This window comes from Micrasema longulum, unplaced genomic scaffold (assembly GCF_059751315.1).
Source record: "Micrasema longulum isolate JH-2025_06_02 unplaced genomic scaffold, ASM5975131v1 h1tg002424l, whole genome shotgun sequence".
NCBI lineage: Eukaryota > Metazoa > Arthropoda > Insecta > Trichoptera > Brachycentridae > Micrasema > Micrasema longulum.
Window position 1 is genome coordinate 51,727 of NW_028279571.1, and position 17,659 is coordinate 69,385.

Consider the following 17,659-nt stretch of genomic DNA (forward strand, 5'->3'; position numbering starts at 1 on the left):
CACATGTAAGATGACCGGCGTATTTATGATTCTTAATTTATTTTGCTGTAACGGGACCAAATTATATGTTTTATAACAATATGTCTCCATGTTTTTTTTCAAATGTCTGAACTTCTGAATATTACGTCTTTTGTTTGTGGTAACACGATGTTACATCGCACGCGCAAAGGAATTATTTGCCACGGTCTTTTAAGAGTTAAACCATTATAATACAAGGTATTTTCCACCTATAAAAATCTTCAAAACAACACTTCGCTGTCATAGATTCAAAGATTAAATCCATTCTCCCGCGCTATCCGCCATCTTGCGACGTCACACGCCGCTTAGATTTTCTTTTGTTTCTTTCGTCACAAATTTCCCGATGACGAAAGCATTTTTTCCTCGCTTTAGTTCGCAAAACTTGCGCTAGATGGCAGCGCGCGCGCCGCGAAGTGTCAAGTTCATTGTTTTCTCCCAGTCAATATTTTACGAAAACCCGCTTTATGTCGGAATAATATTAATCGCCCGCAAAGCTCGCCGCGGTAAATATAATTGTCATTAGTTAATTATATCGATTCGTCTAAGGTGAACGCATAACACGAGGCATTGCGAGTTGCGAGTTTATTAATTTGTACGGCAATACACGGCGGCTTGGTGACGTTTAGAGAAGTGAAATGTGTTTTTATAACTGAAATTAAAGTGGAAAACTTATTACTATTTCGAATATCTGGCAAAAAACTCATTAGCATATAAATAAACATTGTTTATTCTGAAATTTGTGAGTGTCAAAGTTTTCTCTGTTTTTTCTTGTGCCTTCCAATTTCACACAATGTTAATTTCATTGATTTAATATCGTATTGTTTTTCCTTCGCGTATCATAATATATTATTTTTAATTTTGAAGCAGGGCACACATAAATATAATCTCATGTGTTCTTTGATAGTGAAAATATTTCTTAACAATATTTTGAGAAGATCCAAACACAAAGTCAAAAAATTGTTGAACTAACCAACTGGTAAAATAAGAAGTATAAAATTGGAAAATCGTTTACAGGCGTTGCCTAGTAGGTGAATTTATTCAGCCGGGTGAATCTCTCCCACATGATAAAGGTTTAAACCCGCATGATAAAGGTTTGTAAAGCGGCCACTTAAACAAGCTAACAACGGGTCATAAGCCCTGTAAATGCTTAGACTTCCATATTCTCTTTTCAAAAATGTTTTCCCTCTCAATTGCAACAACTTTAGAAATACATACATATCGCACCTTTCGGACGAAAACGACTCAACTAAAAAAATCAACTTTTTGGGAAATCGCAAAAGAATGTAATTTTTTTAAGTTTGTAAGTAAAAATTCTTGATGGAAGTTCATTGTAATTTATTATATAAATAAAACACGAGTGATACTGTAATCCACAAATTTGGAATATCCAGTGACCGGTTTCATCGCTTTCGCGACATCTTCCAGACTGGTATCTTTATTAAAAAATTAAATGTATTTATACAGAACAGAGGTAAGGATATATAATTCAAAGTTATATGTAAGTAAATTAAATAAAGTTATTTTTATCTTAAGGATCATTATCAACAAATTTTCTATGGGTTAACTAATTTCTATGGCACTAAAACTCCGTTGTGAACTGCTAGTTTAGCCTCCTGCGATAAACATATGTTTGCCAAAATAGATTTCAGTGCGCCGTTCACCCTGTTCCCGGCACTCACCCTCCTTTCAATATCTTTCTCGGTCTTTCCATCCCTAGTAAACATGCTTCCCAGATACACAAATTCCTCTTGCTTGAATCCAAATCAACAAATACTCCTGTAGCTCAATCACAAATAACTATCGACGTGCTAAAAAGCGACGTGTTTACAATTTCTCACCATGGTTATTTATCGTATTCGTGATCACAATGAAACATCCGTGAATACCTAATATTAAATGTCAAAATATTTACGTTTCGCGACGTAGAATCCTGCTGCGCAATCACATATTTGAATTTCACCTCTGCAAATATAGAAAATATTCCAAAACTGATATTTTCATTTGTTTATCAATTATTTATCATGCTATTTATTGCATTTAGTCTGCGGCTGGCAAGCAAAATGTCAAGAAAAGCAGTCGCCATAGTAATTGTAATTTAATTTTCACTTTTTTGCATTAGATACTCCTTACTATTTTGCAAATGCAGTATATTGTATTATTTTTTATAAAAAACGCCGATTTTTCGCCAGTAAACTGTATTTATTTACGAGGAAAACAAAAACAAACTGACACGAGCGTTGACTTAGAGATTACACATGCGTTGACTTATAACTGCGATAACTTGAGCATGTTCATTATTGTTCATTGTGAGCGCTCAAATGCTTAGCATGTTTTTAAGCACGTCGATAGTTATTTGTGATTGAGCTACAGGGCTGGATTCCGAACGCGTTTACAGCGCGCTATAACGCGTATTTAGTATGTAAAAACGCGTTATTACGCGCTATGATTGTGTTCGGAATACCAGGCCAGATTGTAAGTGAAAATATTTTTAATATCCTTTGTAAGGGTTTTCTGAATCATCTTCTTCTTCTCTTAGTGCCCTGTCAGGTATCCCCAACGTTGGCAATCACTCTGGCAAAAGTCTCCCTGTCCTGTGCTGCCCGGAAAATCTGCTCCAGTCACAGTCCTGAAGCCAGTCCAGTCTCGTATATTTCTTAGCCAGGACATCTGTCTTCTTCCAGCCCCTCTGTGACCCTCAATATTGCCTTTCAAAATTAAATGAAGCGAGTGGTACTTTTTTCCACGCATTATATGCCCCAGATATGAAATTTTACTAACTTTTATGGTGGTTAAGAGTTCTCTGTTCGTTTTAGCTCGACTTAAGACTTCTGAGTTCGTTTTTAGGTCTGTCCAAGATATCTTAAGCATTCTGCGATGCAACCACATCTCAAAAGCCTCCAGCCTCTTCATAGTGTTCACCTTCAGAGTCCAAGTCTCACAGCCATACAACAATGCAAACCACACATGACACTTTACCAATATTTGCCTTATTTTCAAGTTGAGATTAGCATTGCAGAAGAGGGATTTCATTTTCTGAATCTTTTGTATAATTTTGTTGATAGTTTACGGTATAATTTCCTTAGGATAATAATTTCGGGTAATAACAGGTTATTTCTAGCAATGTGAAAACAAAGAGATATAAATATTGGGGCAGTCGGAATCAGAATAGGTCAAATGGATCACACTGACCCATTTTAGAAGAGTTTTAATAAACGCTCTGACCTAAATTACGTCTAAAAGAAACACGCTTGTTTACAACGATGAAGTTCAGCCTTACGGGAAATCGGTACTAAAACGTTTTTTACGCGCTGTAAAAATTAGAGCATTAAATTGTACAACTCAGATTCATAGAAATATATGAAAAAAAAAAGTTTTTTTTAAAAAGAACTACTGTGAACATAACTAGCACCTTCCGAATCAAATAATAATAAGAAGTTGAGGTACATTTTCGGTTTAAAGTAAATCAACTGACATTGGTCAGTTGATTCCGCTGATTGCAGCGGAACTCACCGAGAAGGGGAAGAGAACTTAAAACGTCACACGCAGAGTAAATTTAAAAAATCATGGCGCTGATAATCGTCATCATTCCATTTCCGCTCCTAATGGTGCATAGGGCACTGCATTGTTACACCTATCGCAGCGTACGTTGATTATTTTTGTTACACGAAGGTAAGATGATCAGGCTTACGCTTCAGGTGCCTGTCCAGGAACTTTGAAATATTATATATTTTCAATTAAGAAAGGGTTTGCAACCGCTGCACGACAATGTGATGCGGGTGGCACGAGTTGTCTATCTTGCTCACTCCATTGGGCTTGAATTAGATAGTTATGAAATGGATGATTTTTCTTGGAATTGCTATTAATTTTTAAAACATTAGTGTGTTTGGAAAACAACGTATTAGATCAAATATATATTTTAAATGTATAAATAATAGGATTTCTGATTAGATTCTTGAAAAACTGCGTAGCAGCCTAAGGGTTGAACACATATTTCGTCTCAACCATGTCGGGAATCGAGCCCGAGACCTCTTGCGTGGTAAGCTAATGCGCTGACCACTACACCACGGGCTGATAATACGATACGTAGCAAAAAACTCAACAGATGGAAGAGTTGAGGAAATGTGGATGTTCAAACATGGACAGAATAGTGAATGTCACACAGTGTGTAAAGTGGCCACTTAAACCAGACAATGAAGCTCTGTAAATGCCTAGACTTCCATATTCCCTTCTTAAAAATGTTTTCTCTCTCTGTTAAAATTAATTTGAAGTAATGTTACTGTTTTTTTTGCATAAAAATGTCTGCCTTAAAACAGGTTGTACCTAGTTAGGCAGACAAGACATGAATAAACAAGTAAAAAAATAAAAAAAATTCCCTTCTCAAAAACTAACTAAACTAACTGTATTACAAAATAAAGCCTTTAGAATCATTTTGAAAAAAAACAGATATACGAGGGTAAAGTCGATGGTAAATGAAATGAAATTATTAACATATAAACAAAGAATATTTTACAATACAATGATATTTGTTCATAAAATTATAAACTCTAATAAAAAAACAGAATTTTGGAAAAAAATTGATCGGAACCAGCATGAACACGATCACAATACTAGAGAAAAGAACAAAATTAGACTTCCATTTAGGAAAAAGGCAAAGTCACAAAATTCAATTTTATTTAAAGCAATTAAAAAGTATTACGAAATGGAAAAAAATATTTATGAAGAAAAAAACATATCAAAATTTAAAATAATGGTCAAGACATATGTGATAAACAATTTATAAATTAAATATATTTGCAATGTTATTATTAGAACACACATAACAATATGTATGATATGTGTGCCCTACTTTAAGATTTAAATAAATAAAAAAATTTAAAAAAAAGATTTTCCCTCTGTGTTGCAACAAATTTAAATTAATTAATTCTTTGTATGAATAATTAAAGCATGAAATGTTAATTCTAAAGAAACATTTAGATGAAATGATTCTTGGTAGAAATAATAACTGGAAACATGACACCGGCAACTTTCTTCCAGGGAAACATGTAAATAACTGTGATGGATTCAGTACTTTTTGCGGTTGAATGTGATAACATTATTTTGTGAGTGATAACTACCGCATTTTGTGACGATGAAGACCAAATTAACGTCGGTGGAGTACCGGGGGTGTACCGCCGTGGACCGGAGGTTCACGAGCCCCATGCTGCCGTGGATACTCCATGAAATTAGAAGAAGAGGAACTTCAGAAAAGGTATGTCAAACATTACGTTTTTAGAATGTTCAAATTTATTTTTTAAATGACGCGCATCTCTATGTTAATATTCCACAATTCCTCTTTCTTCTCTAACTCATATAGTGTCCATGCGGATCGACTGTGGAATCATCTCCCACCCACCATCAAAGATGTTACTACATTATCTCTGTTTAAATTACGTCTGAAGAAACATCTCCTTTCTCTTCCTTAATCTCTCCTCCTTTCTTTTTCCTCTTTATTCCCTTTTCCCATTGAGTAATAAGTTTGATTTAAGGTAATTTATAAACCAATACGTTTATTTCTATTTTTTTATATCTTTAGCTTTTTAATCTTTTTTTTCTATTGAATGTGTTCTGTAACTTGAATTATAAAAATAAAACTTTTATTTTATTGGTTGTTTGGAAGAAATTGCCATTTGGCAATAAGCCTGCCAATGTACAAATAACATTATGTACAAAAAGTTAAATAAAAACAATATTTTAAGTTTGTGACAATTTTCGTAGACCAGACTGGATTCAAACCCCTAGCGAGCTGTTAATATTAACATATTACAACAGAGATGAATGTTTTTTTATCTATGCTGTAATGTTTTTTATCTCTGCTGCCTCCGTGGTGTAGTGGTCAAGACGCGCTTTACTTACACACGGAAGGTTCCTCGTTCGATTTCCAGTGAGAACACAAAAATTCAATGTGATTTTTTTCAAACCTGGGTGTTCTGTGATGTAATCACTGTTATTGGGCCTCCTGGCCTATTGTGGTACAAAAAAATGAAGAAAATAAAAAAAGAATTTATTAATTTAATTGAGAATTAAAAAAACATATTAAAATGATTGAACAATTAATACTCTTTTAATTAACAAGTAACACCAAGCTTTTTTTATAAAATGGCACACATCAATATTGATCAATTTTAGAATGTTAATGTTTATTGTTTTTTAGCACATATCAATGTTAATCTATTCTAGAATGTTACAATTTATTTCCGAAATAACACACACAAACATTGATCAGCTTTAGAATGTAAAGATTTATTTCTAAAATGGCCCATATCAATATCAATTAATTCAAGAATGTTATTTCTGAAATACCACACATAAGTTTTGTTCAGTTTTAGAATGCTAAGATTCATTTCTGAAATGGTACACATCAACGTTGATCAACTTTAGAATGTTTTTTGAAATGGCACACATCAGTATTGATAAATGTTAGAATGTTAAGATTTATTTCTGAAATAGCACTCAGCAATATTGATCAATTTTGGAATTTTGCTTCTAAAATGGCACAAATAAATATTGATAAATTTTAGAACCAAGAAGTTTTATTGATAATTTAATTTGTAATTTTCTCTAAATCATTTCTAAAATTGATCATGAAATGAGTGTTATTTCAGAAATAAATCTGAACATTCTAACATTTATCAATACTAATGTGTGCCATTTCAAAAAACATTCTAATGTCGATCAACATTGATGTGTACCATTTCAGAAATAAATCTTAACATTCTAAAATGTATCAATACTTATGTGTGCAACTTCAGAAATAACATTCTAGAATTAATTAATATTGATATGTTCCATTTCAGAAATAAATCTTAACATTCTAAAACTGATCAATATTTATTATAGTATTGCTATTTATATCATGCATTTAAATTTGTATTTACCTGTTATTTTTATTGAAAATTTGTTTTAATTAATGGCGAGTAATTCAATGGTTTTGCCTAAAGAAATTTTCATTCAATATTCTGCATTACTTTTTATACTTAGAGGGTGGATTGATAATGAAGCTACCTAGCGCTAGATGGCAGCACAAACACAAAAAAGATTTATTTTTTCCAAATCGCGATCTGTCAAACGGCAGCTGTTAAAATTTCACCCAAATTCATCGATTAGTTTATTTGTTGTAGTCGTTTGAAGTAAACAACTTTTGTGTTTCTTGAAAAATTGTAAAAAGTGAATTTCGTGCAGTGATTAAACACGATTATTTGAAAAGGAAAACGGTGAAAGAGACAACAGAAAAGCTCGATAAACATTACGGTGAGTCTGCTCCGTCAGATTACATGGTCAAATATTGGATTGCTGAATTTAAACACGGCCGAACAAGCACTGCAACAATACCATAAACAGAAAAGCCAAAAGAGGTGGTTACTGAAGAAAATATCAAGAAAATCTTCGATATAGTTATGAATGATCGATGAGTGAAGTTGCGTGAGATTGTTGAAATGGTAAACATCTCATATGAACGTGTGTTCAACATTTTGCATGAACATTTGCATATGAAAAAGCTATTGGCAAGATGGGTGCCGCGTTTGCTCAGTGTCGAACAAAAACGAGTTCGAGAGACCACTTTACAGCAGTGCTTGGACATGATAAAGCGTAATCCTGTTGATTTTTGCAGTCGATTAATAACTGTCAATAAAACGTGGGTGCACCACTATACACCTGAAACCAAAAATCAATCGAAACAATGGGTGGAAGCTGGTGGAAGTGCTCCGAAGAAGGCAAAAGCAGTGAAATCGGCTGGCAAGGTTAGGGCCACTGTATTTTGGGATGCACTCAGAATATTGCTCATCGATTATTTTGAAAAAGGATCCACAATCACAGGAAAGTATTATCGTGCGTTATTGGATCAATTGAATGATGCAATCAAGTAAAAACGACCACATTTAAATAAGAAAACAGGGTTATTTCTTCAAGACAACGCACCGGTTCACACAGCATTAGATACGATGCTAAAATTACGTGAAATATATTTTGAATTGGTTGATCATCCGCCTTATAGTCCAGATTTGGCTCCTAGTGCTTTTTCCTGTTTCCAAACTTGAAAAAATGGCTCGCAGGAAAAAGATTCAGCTCAAACGAAGAAGTGATTACCGAAACTAACGCGTATTTTGAGAGGTTCCCGAAATCGTATTATTCAGATGGTATAAAAAAGTTGGAATATCGTCTTACTAAGTGTGTCGAAGTAAAAGGAGACTATGTTGTGAAATAAATGGTTTTTGAAAAAAAAAAGTTTTTTTCCTACTTGGGTAGCTTCATTTTCAATCCGCCCTCGTAAGCCCGAGGAGGAATCACAGCGCGGGCCGGGCGGTTAGAACAAAAAACATTGAAGTCCCATAGATATTTTAAAGTCCGTATTTAAAATGTTTTTTTCTTAAATATTATTATCAAAAGCCTATAAAATGCTAAAAAACAGCAATACATAGTGTTTTTACTTCGAGAGATACATTTGAAACCGTTTTACAACTTCAAACCGCTATTCTGAACAATTAACCAAATATGACTTTCAGAATTTTAGCTTTGAGGTACAGAATTATGTTTTGTCAAATCCCCGACTTCTGTATTTTCTAAGCAAAAAACCCCCTCCATTTCTTAAGATGATATTTATGTAAATATTTGTTTTTCAGTTATGTCTCAGCATAGAAAGCGGCTGCATCCTCGCTTATGACGTCAACTTTGAACTCCAGTTCACTCACAAACTTCACAGCGTCACCAGGTACTTAATAATAATGTTTTTACTATTATATCGACAGATCACAGTAAATGGGTCATTAACTTCCTGGTTTGACATCCCTAAAGGAGTCAAACAGGGATGTGTAATGTCACCGTGGTTGTTCAACATATACATGGATAAATGTATGAAAGAATTGAAAAGTATGGATGTGGGAGCGAAAATGAGTAATCTAATTGTCAGTTGCCTTCTGTACGCCGATGACGCAGTCTTCCTAGCTGACAGCGAAGAGGAACTGCAATCCTCGGTTACAAAGGTTTACGAAGTGTGCAAGGAGAGTGATTTGCTAATGAATGTGCAAAAGTCGAACGTCATGGTCTTTGAAAGAAATGTAACTATGACTGAATGTAAGATTGTAGTAAATGGAGATAGTTTGAAACAGGTCGAAGAATTTGTATATCTGGGTAGTATGTTTACTAGAGATGGAAATATGGACAAGGATATTGAAAGGAGGGTTAGTGCTGCCGGTAACAGAGTTAATGGTGCCTTAAAGTCTGTCGTAGCAAATAAGTGTCTATCGCAAGAGGCTAAATTAGCAGTTCATAATGGAGTTCTGGTACCAACCCTAATGTATGGAAGCGAAGCATGGAGTTGGAAAAAAAGGGACGAAAGTAGACTGAATGCTGTTGAAATGCGATCCCTCAGGCGAATGTGCGGAAAAACAATGTATGATAGGTGCCCTCATGTCGAAATTAGAGCAGAATGCAAGGCTGAGTTAGGCATTATCGACAAAATTAAGAAAGGTCTTTTGCGATGGTTCGGTCATGTGGAGCGAATGAATGATGAAAGAACGGCTAAAAAGATTTATGATGCGAATGTGTCTGGTTGTAGAAGTCGAGGAAGGCCGAGAAAGACATGGCATGATCAAGTACAACAAATTCTTGAAAGTGGTCATGTGAAAAGTCGGAATAATCGACGTGCGTGCATGAGAAGATGTATGAATGTGAAGGAAGCAAAGGAAGTGTGCCAGGACAGAGTGGTGTGGCGTTCTATCCTCTCTGCCTACCCCTCCGGGGAAATGGCGTGATGGTTAGTTAGTTAGTTAGTTATCGACAGATCTGTGGCCAAGATATGATAGGGTCTCATCAAGTTATTTTATCTTATTTTGGGAACCATCAGTTTATTTATTTATTTAAACGCCTCGTAGACTTTTATATGTTTTACATATATTTATATTTAAAGAACAATCATATATTTTACACAAAAGTAGCAAAAAATTGTAAATGAACTAATAAGAAGAAAAAAAATCGATTTACAAACTTTTAAAAAATACAATTTATAACATTTCTTGATTTGAATTTTAACAAAAAGGTTTCAAACTTTTTACTAAGCTCTTCTTTGTACCATTTTTAATATAATTACAAGTTTTAAACAATTTTTTTTTATATACTTACGCACCCACACACACGCACCCTATCCCTCATTCATTCACGTATACGTACATTCACATACACAGGTATACAAACGTCACACACGTACAATTACGTATACTCTTTTCTTATATATTATGTGTCATTAGATTTACAGTAGACTTCGATATTACCTTCTCTTAAATCTTCTTCATCTCTGTTGTAATATGTTAATATAAACAGCTCCCCAGGGAGTTGAATCCAGTTCTTGTCTACAAAAATTTGGACAAACCCAAAATATTGTTGATAAATTCAGCTGGTCCATGAAGAAGTATAGAAATTGAAAAAATAACATTTTCAGGCGTTGCCTAGTACGTAGGTGAAATAATTCAATTAGACGAATCTCACCCGTATAAATAAAGATTTCAGCTCATTAACTTCACATACATCAACATATGAAAGAATTGAAGGAATATAGATGTTCAAATATGGGCAGAATGGTGAATGTTACACAGTGTGTAAAGTGGCCACTTAAATCAGCCATTGACAGGTCACAAGCCCTGTAGATGCCTACCTTTTCTTAAATGTTCTTCATCTCTGTTGTAATATGTTATTATAAACAGCTTCCCAGGGAGTTGAATCCAGTTCTTGTCTTCAAAAATTTGGACAAACCCAAAATATTGTTGATAAATCCAGCTGGTCCATGAAGAAGTATAGAAATTGAAAAAATAACATTTTCAGGCGTTGCCTAGTATGTAGGTGAAATAATTCAATTAGATGAATCTCACCCGCATAAATAAAGGTTTCAGCTCTTTAACTTCACAAACATCAACAGATGAAAGAATTGAAGGAATATAGATGTTCTTTAATTATGTTTATTTTATTATAATATCAAAATATTGAATTGGTCAACTATATTATGAAAATCCCTATCCTCCCCTCCTCCACTCTATTTCCTCATCTCTTAGCCTTCTTACGAGCTGTTTCTCATGTCTTATATAATATATTATTTTTCTCTTTACTGTGTAACATGTTCTCTCATTATATTTGTGAAAAACTTTAACTGGATGTATGTACTATTTTTTATATTGTGTATTCTTATATAACAACTGTTGTTTTTCCTTTATGAATAAAAAAAAATAAAATATGCGCAGAATGGTGAATGTTACACAGTGTGTAAAGTGGCCACTTGTACCAGCCATTGACAGATCATAAGCCCTGTAGATGCCTGGACTTATATATTATCTTCTCTCAAATGTTCTTCATCTCTGTTGTAATATGTTAAGAGATACATTACATTATATTTTCTTATTAATAAGCTGTTGCATTGTAGTGAAAATTGCAGACTCCCACCTTTCGCGTGTTTACTGGACGGTATTATAAAAACTTGAATTATTGTGTTTATATATTGTACGTAAGTACTATTATTAAAGCGTGTGTTATGACGGTACTACACAGAGCAGAAAATTTAACAAAGAATTAGGAAGTCCAAGTTTTTTTACTATTTGTTCTTCTTCAGCCTTCTGTCCTCCACTGCTGATATAGGCCTCTTCCATATCCTTTCATTTCTTTCGGTCGGTTGCTGCTTGCAGCCATTTTTCCCCCACAGCAGCTGTCGTCGGACCATCTTTTTTTTGAGGTCTTCCGACGCCTCTCTTATTCTTCCAAGATCTCTTACCATCTTAAAATTTTAGTTTGCCACTTCAGTCTGGCTACTCCCCGATGGAGGTTGGAAATCATCGTTGCGGTTCTCACTTTGTTGGCAGCTGCCCTGGACAAGGACTGAGTGCTGTAATGGAACCAGTCACGCAAGTTCTTAAGCCGAGAGATGCGCCTTCTACCTGCACTGCGTCTTCCTTCAATCCTTTCTTGTAGAATGACTTGTAAAATGTTATATTTTTCGCCTCTCATCACATGCCCTAAGTACTGAAGTTTTCTTTTCTTAATGGTCTTCAGTACCTCTTTATCTTTTTCCATCCGTCGGAGAACATCGTCGTTTCGGACTCTATCCACCCGGGAGATTTTTAATATCCTCCTGTAGCACCACATTTCAAAGGCTCCGATCTTTTTTGAAGTGTTTTGGGTGAGTGTCCACGTTTAGACGCCGTAAAAAAGTACCGAGAAGACGTAACATTGAGCGATGCGCATTCGGAGGTCTAAATTAAAGTCTCCACTGCAAAGAAGGTCACGCATCCTGAAAAAGCAGTCTCTCTGACTCTCAGTCTATTCTGACTTTGATCTCTTGCGAGTGATTCCATTTATCATTCAGCCATCATCCTAAATATTTATATTGATGGACTCGCTCAATAACCTGCGCTCCAAGTTTTAAAGTCATTGGGAAAGTTTATGGCTTTTTCCGAGTAACCATACATTTAGTCTTGGAAATATTAATTATTTATTTGTGAAAATATTTGTGAAAAACTTTAACTGGATGTATGTACTATTTTTTATATTTTGTATTCTTATATAACTGTTGTTTTTCCTTAAAAAATAAAAATAAATACGTTTAGCTTTTACATGCAATATTACAACAAATTTATGTATTATTCCATTCAATAATGTCAACGTGTGGTTTGATTTCTGGTCCATATAATACTAGTTTGTGAAATTTTTATATTTGTATAGAATAGTCAGTCGACGTAAATTGAAAAAGCAATATTTATTGTTTATTTTGTCATGCAAATATTATGGTGTAGTGAACACAATAAAAAAAACGATGGGTCATCGCGTTTAATTATAAGATTCTACATAAATACATGTTTAAGAAAATATATTTATACAAATAGAAATAATTTTATTACTGCGGTAAAAACGACTGATTTTTTCAATTTCAATTTATTTATTTATCAAACGTGTTTTATGTACTCTACAAAATATATATTTCAAGACATACGTGTGATTCATAGTACACGATCGATGACACGCACACGCGCTAAATCATTTCACCTGAAACATACAGCGACGACCGATGAAGCAAGTCTACATTTTATATTGCATCCAATATAACGTGTTCTGCAAGTTTAACTGTATTGCACATAACGACGAGAGCAACGTCTTACAGTACATTAACATCGTTCTTACCATGGAGATATGAAAAACTAAGGAACGTGGCCTATAAAGAGACCACCTAGCATTGTAACGCCCAGTCAGCCCAACAATACCTGATAACTATCTTCGACAACGACAGCATCGATTGTTTTACCTACCACGATGCAGAACCAACCTGCCAATGGTTATGCCGGTTGGTAGAACAATCTTGCTACTTAATCGCATCGCCTCGGATGTCGACATATTTCACGACATTGGGCCTTCCCTTAGGAAAACACTTTCTAACTTTTAATTTTTCTTTTTACATTTTATTATATTATATTAATAACATAACTGACTACTGTAATTTTTGATCTATTATTGTATTTAGAATGAATTGGGTCTTTTTTCTGTAATGTTTTAAATATCTGAATAAATAAATGAATAAATGAAACAAGTAAGCTATCATCATTATCATGTGGGTGAGATTCATCCGGCTGTACCAATTCACCTTCTAGGCAACGCCTGAAAACAAGTTGAGGAAATGTGGATGTTCAAACAAATGCAGAATGGTGAATATTAGACAGCTGTAAAGTGGCCAATTAAACCAGCCAACGGCATTTCATAAGCCCTGTAAATGCCTAGACTTCCATATTTCTTTCTCTGCAACAAATTTAGGTTTCCGTGTTGTTTAATTTGAGTCTTTTTTTGTAAGTGTGTTCTGTCAGCTTTTAGTAAGTGGTTAAATAATTAATTCAAATGATTTACCACAAAGTAAATGCTTTATTACAACAGAGATGAAGAACATTTAAGAGAAGGTAATATAGAAGTCCAGGCATCTACAGGGCTTATGACCTGTCAATGGCTGTTGCCTAGTATGTAGGTGAAATAATTCAATTTGATGAATCTCACCCGCATAATAAAGGTTTCAGCTTTTTAACTTCACAAACATCAACAGATGAAAGAATTGAAGGAATATAGATGTTCAAATATAGGCAGAATGGTGAATGTTACACAGTGTGTAAAGTGGCCGCTTAAACCAAACTTCTATATTACCTTCTCTTAAATGTTCTTCATCTCTGTTGTAATATGTTAATATAAACAGCTTCTCAGGGAGTTGAATCCAGTCCTTGTCTACAATAATTTGGACCAACTCAAAATATTGTTGTTAATGCTTGAAACATAAATAATAATTATTATTTTATACGAGCGTTTACTTAGAGATTACACACGCGTTGACTTATGACTGCAATAACTTAAACATGTTCATTGTAATGCCTCAAATGCTTAGCATATTTTAAGCACATTGATAGTTATTTGTGATTAAGCCTTTGGTGGATTTTTTTGTCAGGGTTACCATTCCTTAGATTAGCTGGTTTGTTCTGGTTTGGAGTCGCCAGAAACCCGCCTTTCATCCTCCCGTTATCTGCTGTGATCACACCGTTGTTAATGTGATCCCATCGCCCGGGGTTCGCGACGTGGACGCTAAGGGGTTGGACTAGTCAGTAGTGTTGCCGGTGTAATGCAACTGGGCGTTCGCAGCATTTAAAAAATCACACCCTCCAGCAAGATGTGACTCGCTGCGACCCTTCAGACAATTTAACCCCTTGTCTCTAAACTGTAGAATTGCAATTTCTCAAAATGGTGTTTTGACTTTTGCCTGATCGGCGACGATATATTGTGTAAACATGATAATTCATGTTATGGCGCTTCTATGCCAATGTCGTAAGAATATCATAATAAAAATACCTGTAAGCCTCATGTATAGTAATGATTGCAAAGTCATAAACGGGGTAATTAATAATTACGCTATTAAATTTATTGCAGTGAGCTTGACATTGGATGCCCCAGGCCCCAGGCTGGTATAATCAATTGTCGCGAGTTAATGTAATTTATTTATAACTAGCGGACCCGACAAACGTTGTCCTGCCCGAACGCTGGCTTGCCTGCTATTAGCTGGTTAAACAAACGTTCTTCGTAAATAGATCAAGTCAAAGAAGGAATCGTGTGTTAGAAATACCGCATTGTAAAACGAGGCTCGCACAGAGACATCGACATTATCGGGTTGTGGTCTTGTGGCTAGTGTCTCGGACTCACGGACCAAAGGTTTGTGGTTCGAATCCCACTCTTCCCCAACTTGATTCCATTTTTTAATAGTGAGTTATTTACAACTCGTTGAAAAGGCCCTCGAAATTAAATATTTGGGTAAATCATAAAAACGCAAATATTTATTTTTATTTAATAATAAATAAATAAAACTTATTTTTTTTATAAGCCCAAAAAATTTTAATTCTTTTTTAACTGATATTTCTTTGATTCCGAACTTTCAAAATTTTCCTTCTTTTAAAAAACATGCACAATCCTGGATTCAAACTAAAGATATAAACTCTTTTTTCTATGATATATTTTATTGCCCTTTAATAATAAGGAAAATTTTTGTTTTTTTTTTTCAAATATTTTTTAATTACTATAAAAAATACCATTTAATCTTTTACAGAATATATATTTTTTTTCTTATGTTACACAAAAATATTATAACTGTCCATTATTTATTATCGGAGCAAAAATTCATTAACATTTTCTTGTATACCCACGGACAGGCCATGCCTTTGTGGGATTTTTTGTTTACTATTTTTACTACTGATATTTATTTATTTTATTTATTTATTTATTCATTCAAAATTACAAAATTAAATATTTATGAACTTATTAAGGCTATGCAATGCGAACCTTTGTCATTTCCTCACAGAGTATCGAACATCTGTTATTTCAGTGCCCATTTTTCAGTTTACAACGCCATAATCTTGAAGCAGAATGCAGGAAAGATGGAATATCCTTAACAGATATCCGCACTGTAGTTAAAAGTAGTTATCACGCGCCATTGTTCTTGAACTTTGCAACAATGGTGATTGGACTCATAAAGGTAATAAACCAAAATCAGTGATAGAACATCCCATTTCCAAGACAAACAAAAAATACCAAAAAATACTAAATACAGGGGACCAAATATAAATAAAAAAAAGAAAAAAAAGAAACGTCAGACCGTGTTTCGGCGGTCCATTCTCTCTGCCTACCCCTACGGGGAAATGGTGTGATGGTGGTAGTAGTAGTAGTAGTAATAATAATAATTATAATAAAAAATAAATTGTTTTGACAAACTCTAAATATGATTTACTCAAATATTCAATTTTGAGGGCCATTTTCAACGAGTTGTAAATAACTCACTATTAGAAAATGGGAATCAAGTTGGGGTATAGTGGGATTTGAACCACGGACCTTTGGTCCGTTAGTCCGAGACACTAGCCGCAGGACCACGACCCGATTCAATATTGTTGGTTACCTTTCTATAATATTTTTTTATTAATTTTTCACGCTCATAAGGCTTTTACATACATGAAAGTTAAATAAAATATAAGTATATAAACAACATTAAATTTAAAAAATACAATATAAAGCAACAAAAGATAGAACAGTGTTTAGAAGTAAAGTTGGTATAAAAAAAAGAACATGAGTATATAATCAACATATTTTTTATTTAAAAACACAATATAAAGATATAAAAGATAGGAACAGTATCAAGAAGTATAGTTGGTATAAAAATAAAAACAAAAAGATGAGTGTATTTACAACATTAATTTTAAAAAAAACAGTGTAAAGTAATAAAATATAGAAATGTGTTTAGAAGTTAAGTTGGTTGTAAAAAAATTAAAAGAAATTATAATTATATATGTATATATTTATATCATTTATTTTATTTTATTTTTTAAATAAGCTAAAGAAATGCAGTTAAAGGTTTAAAGCAGCTAGGTACATAATGTTATAAAATACAATATGAACATATACATTGATATTTAAAATTGAAAATAATATTTAAAATGTTTTTTTTTCAGGTTTTCACAAATTCAGAATGCCCCAAACGAGTTCCTATACTTGGTCAAAGATTCGAAGGAGCAGTTACTATTTTGTCATCTCTTCCAAACAGTTACACCTGAAGAGGTAAGAAAGATATATTTTTTTACATTAATAAATACATTCGCTCATGACAATTTATACAATAATAAAGGTGTGTTAGCAAATGAGAAAAATCAGAAGTTTAAAAAATAATTGTTTTTCAATAGACTATTAAACTGAGCCAAAATTTAAATAAAACGTTTATTTATTAATGAAATCAAACAGTCTTTATATAAAACAAGGTACAAAAGAACAATTTTAAAAAGTAAGACCAATTACAGATTTCACACTAATTTATTATGAATGCAGGAGGAGAGGGGAAAAATAATTTAATTCTAAAAAAGTAAAAATAAAAATATTACATAAAAAGTTCATAAAAAGGAGAAGACATTGTAAAGCTACTCTATATTCCTCCCTCTCTCTCTATTTCCATGAACATTTTAATTTAATTGTAAAAAATCACAACCAGCAATAAATTATTCGATGCAGGTAGTAGATGTAAGTAAGTATAAATTAAGAGTTGAAATCAAATGTTTAAAATTAAAAGTAAAAG

The 17,659-nt window shown here is 33.5% G+C and overlaps 1 protein-coding gene across 1 annotated transcript; it reads left to right on the forward strand.

Moving 5' to 3' along the window:
- Nucleotides 1-388: 388 nt before the first annotated feature.
- On the forward strand, nucleotides 389-17,304 carry LOC148272229 (uncharacterized). The gene is made up of 4 exons (XM_088240329.1): nucleotides 389-757; nucleotides 5,053-5,266; nucleotides 8,676-8,764; nucleotides 17,046-17,304. Exons 2-4 carry the CDS (start codon nucleotides 5,147-5,149, stop codon nucleotides 17,257-17,259), a joined length of 423 nt encoding a protein of 140 aa, XP_088096455.1. The 5' UTR covers nucleotides 389-757; nucleotides 5,053-5,146; the 3' UTR covers nucleotides 17,260-17,304.
- The last annotated feature ends 355 nt before the right edge of the window (nucleotides 17,305-17,659 follow it).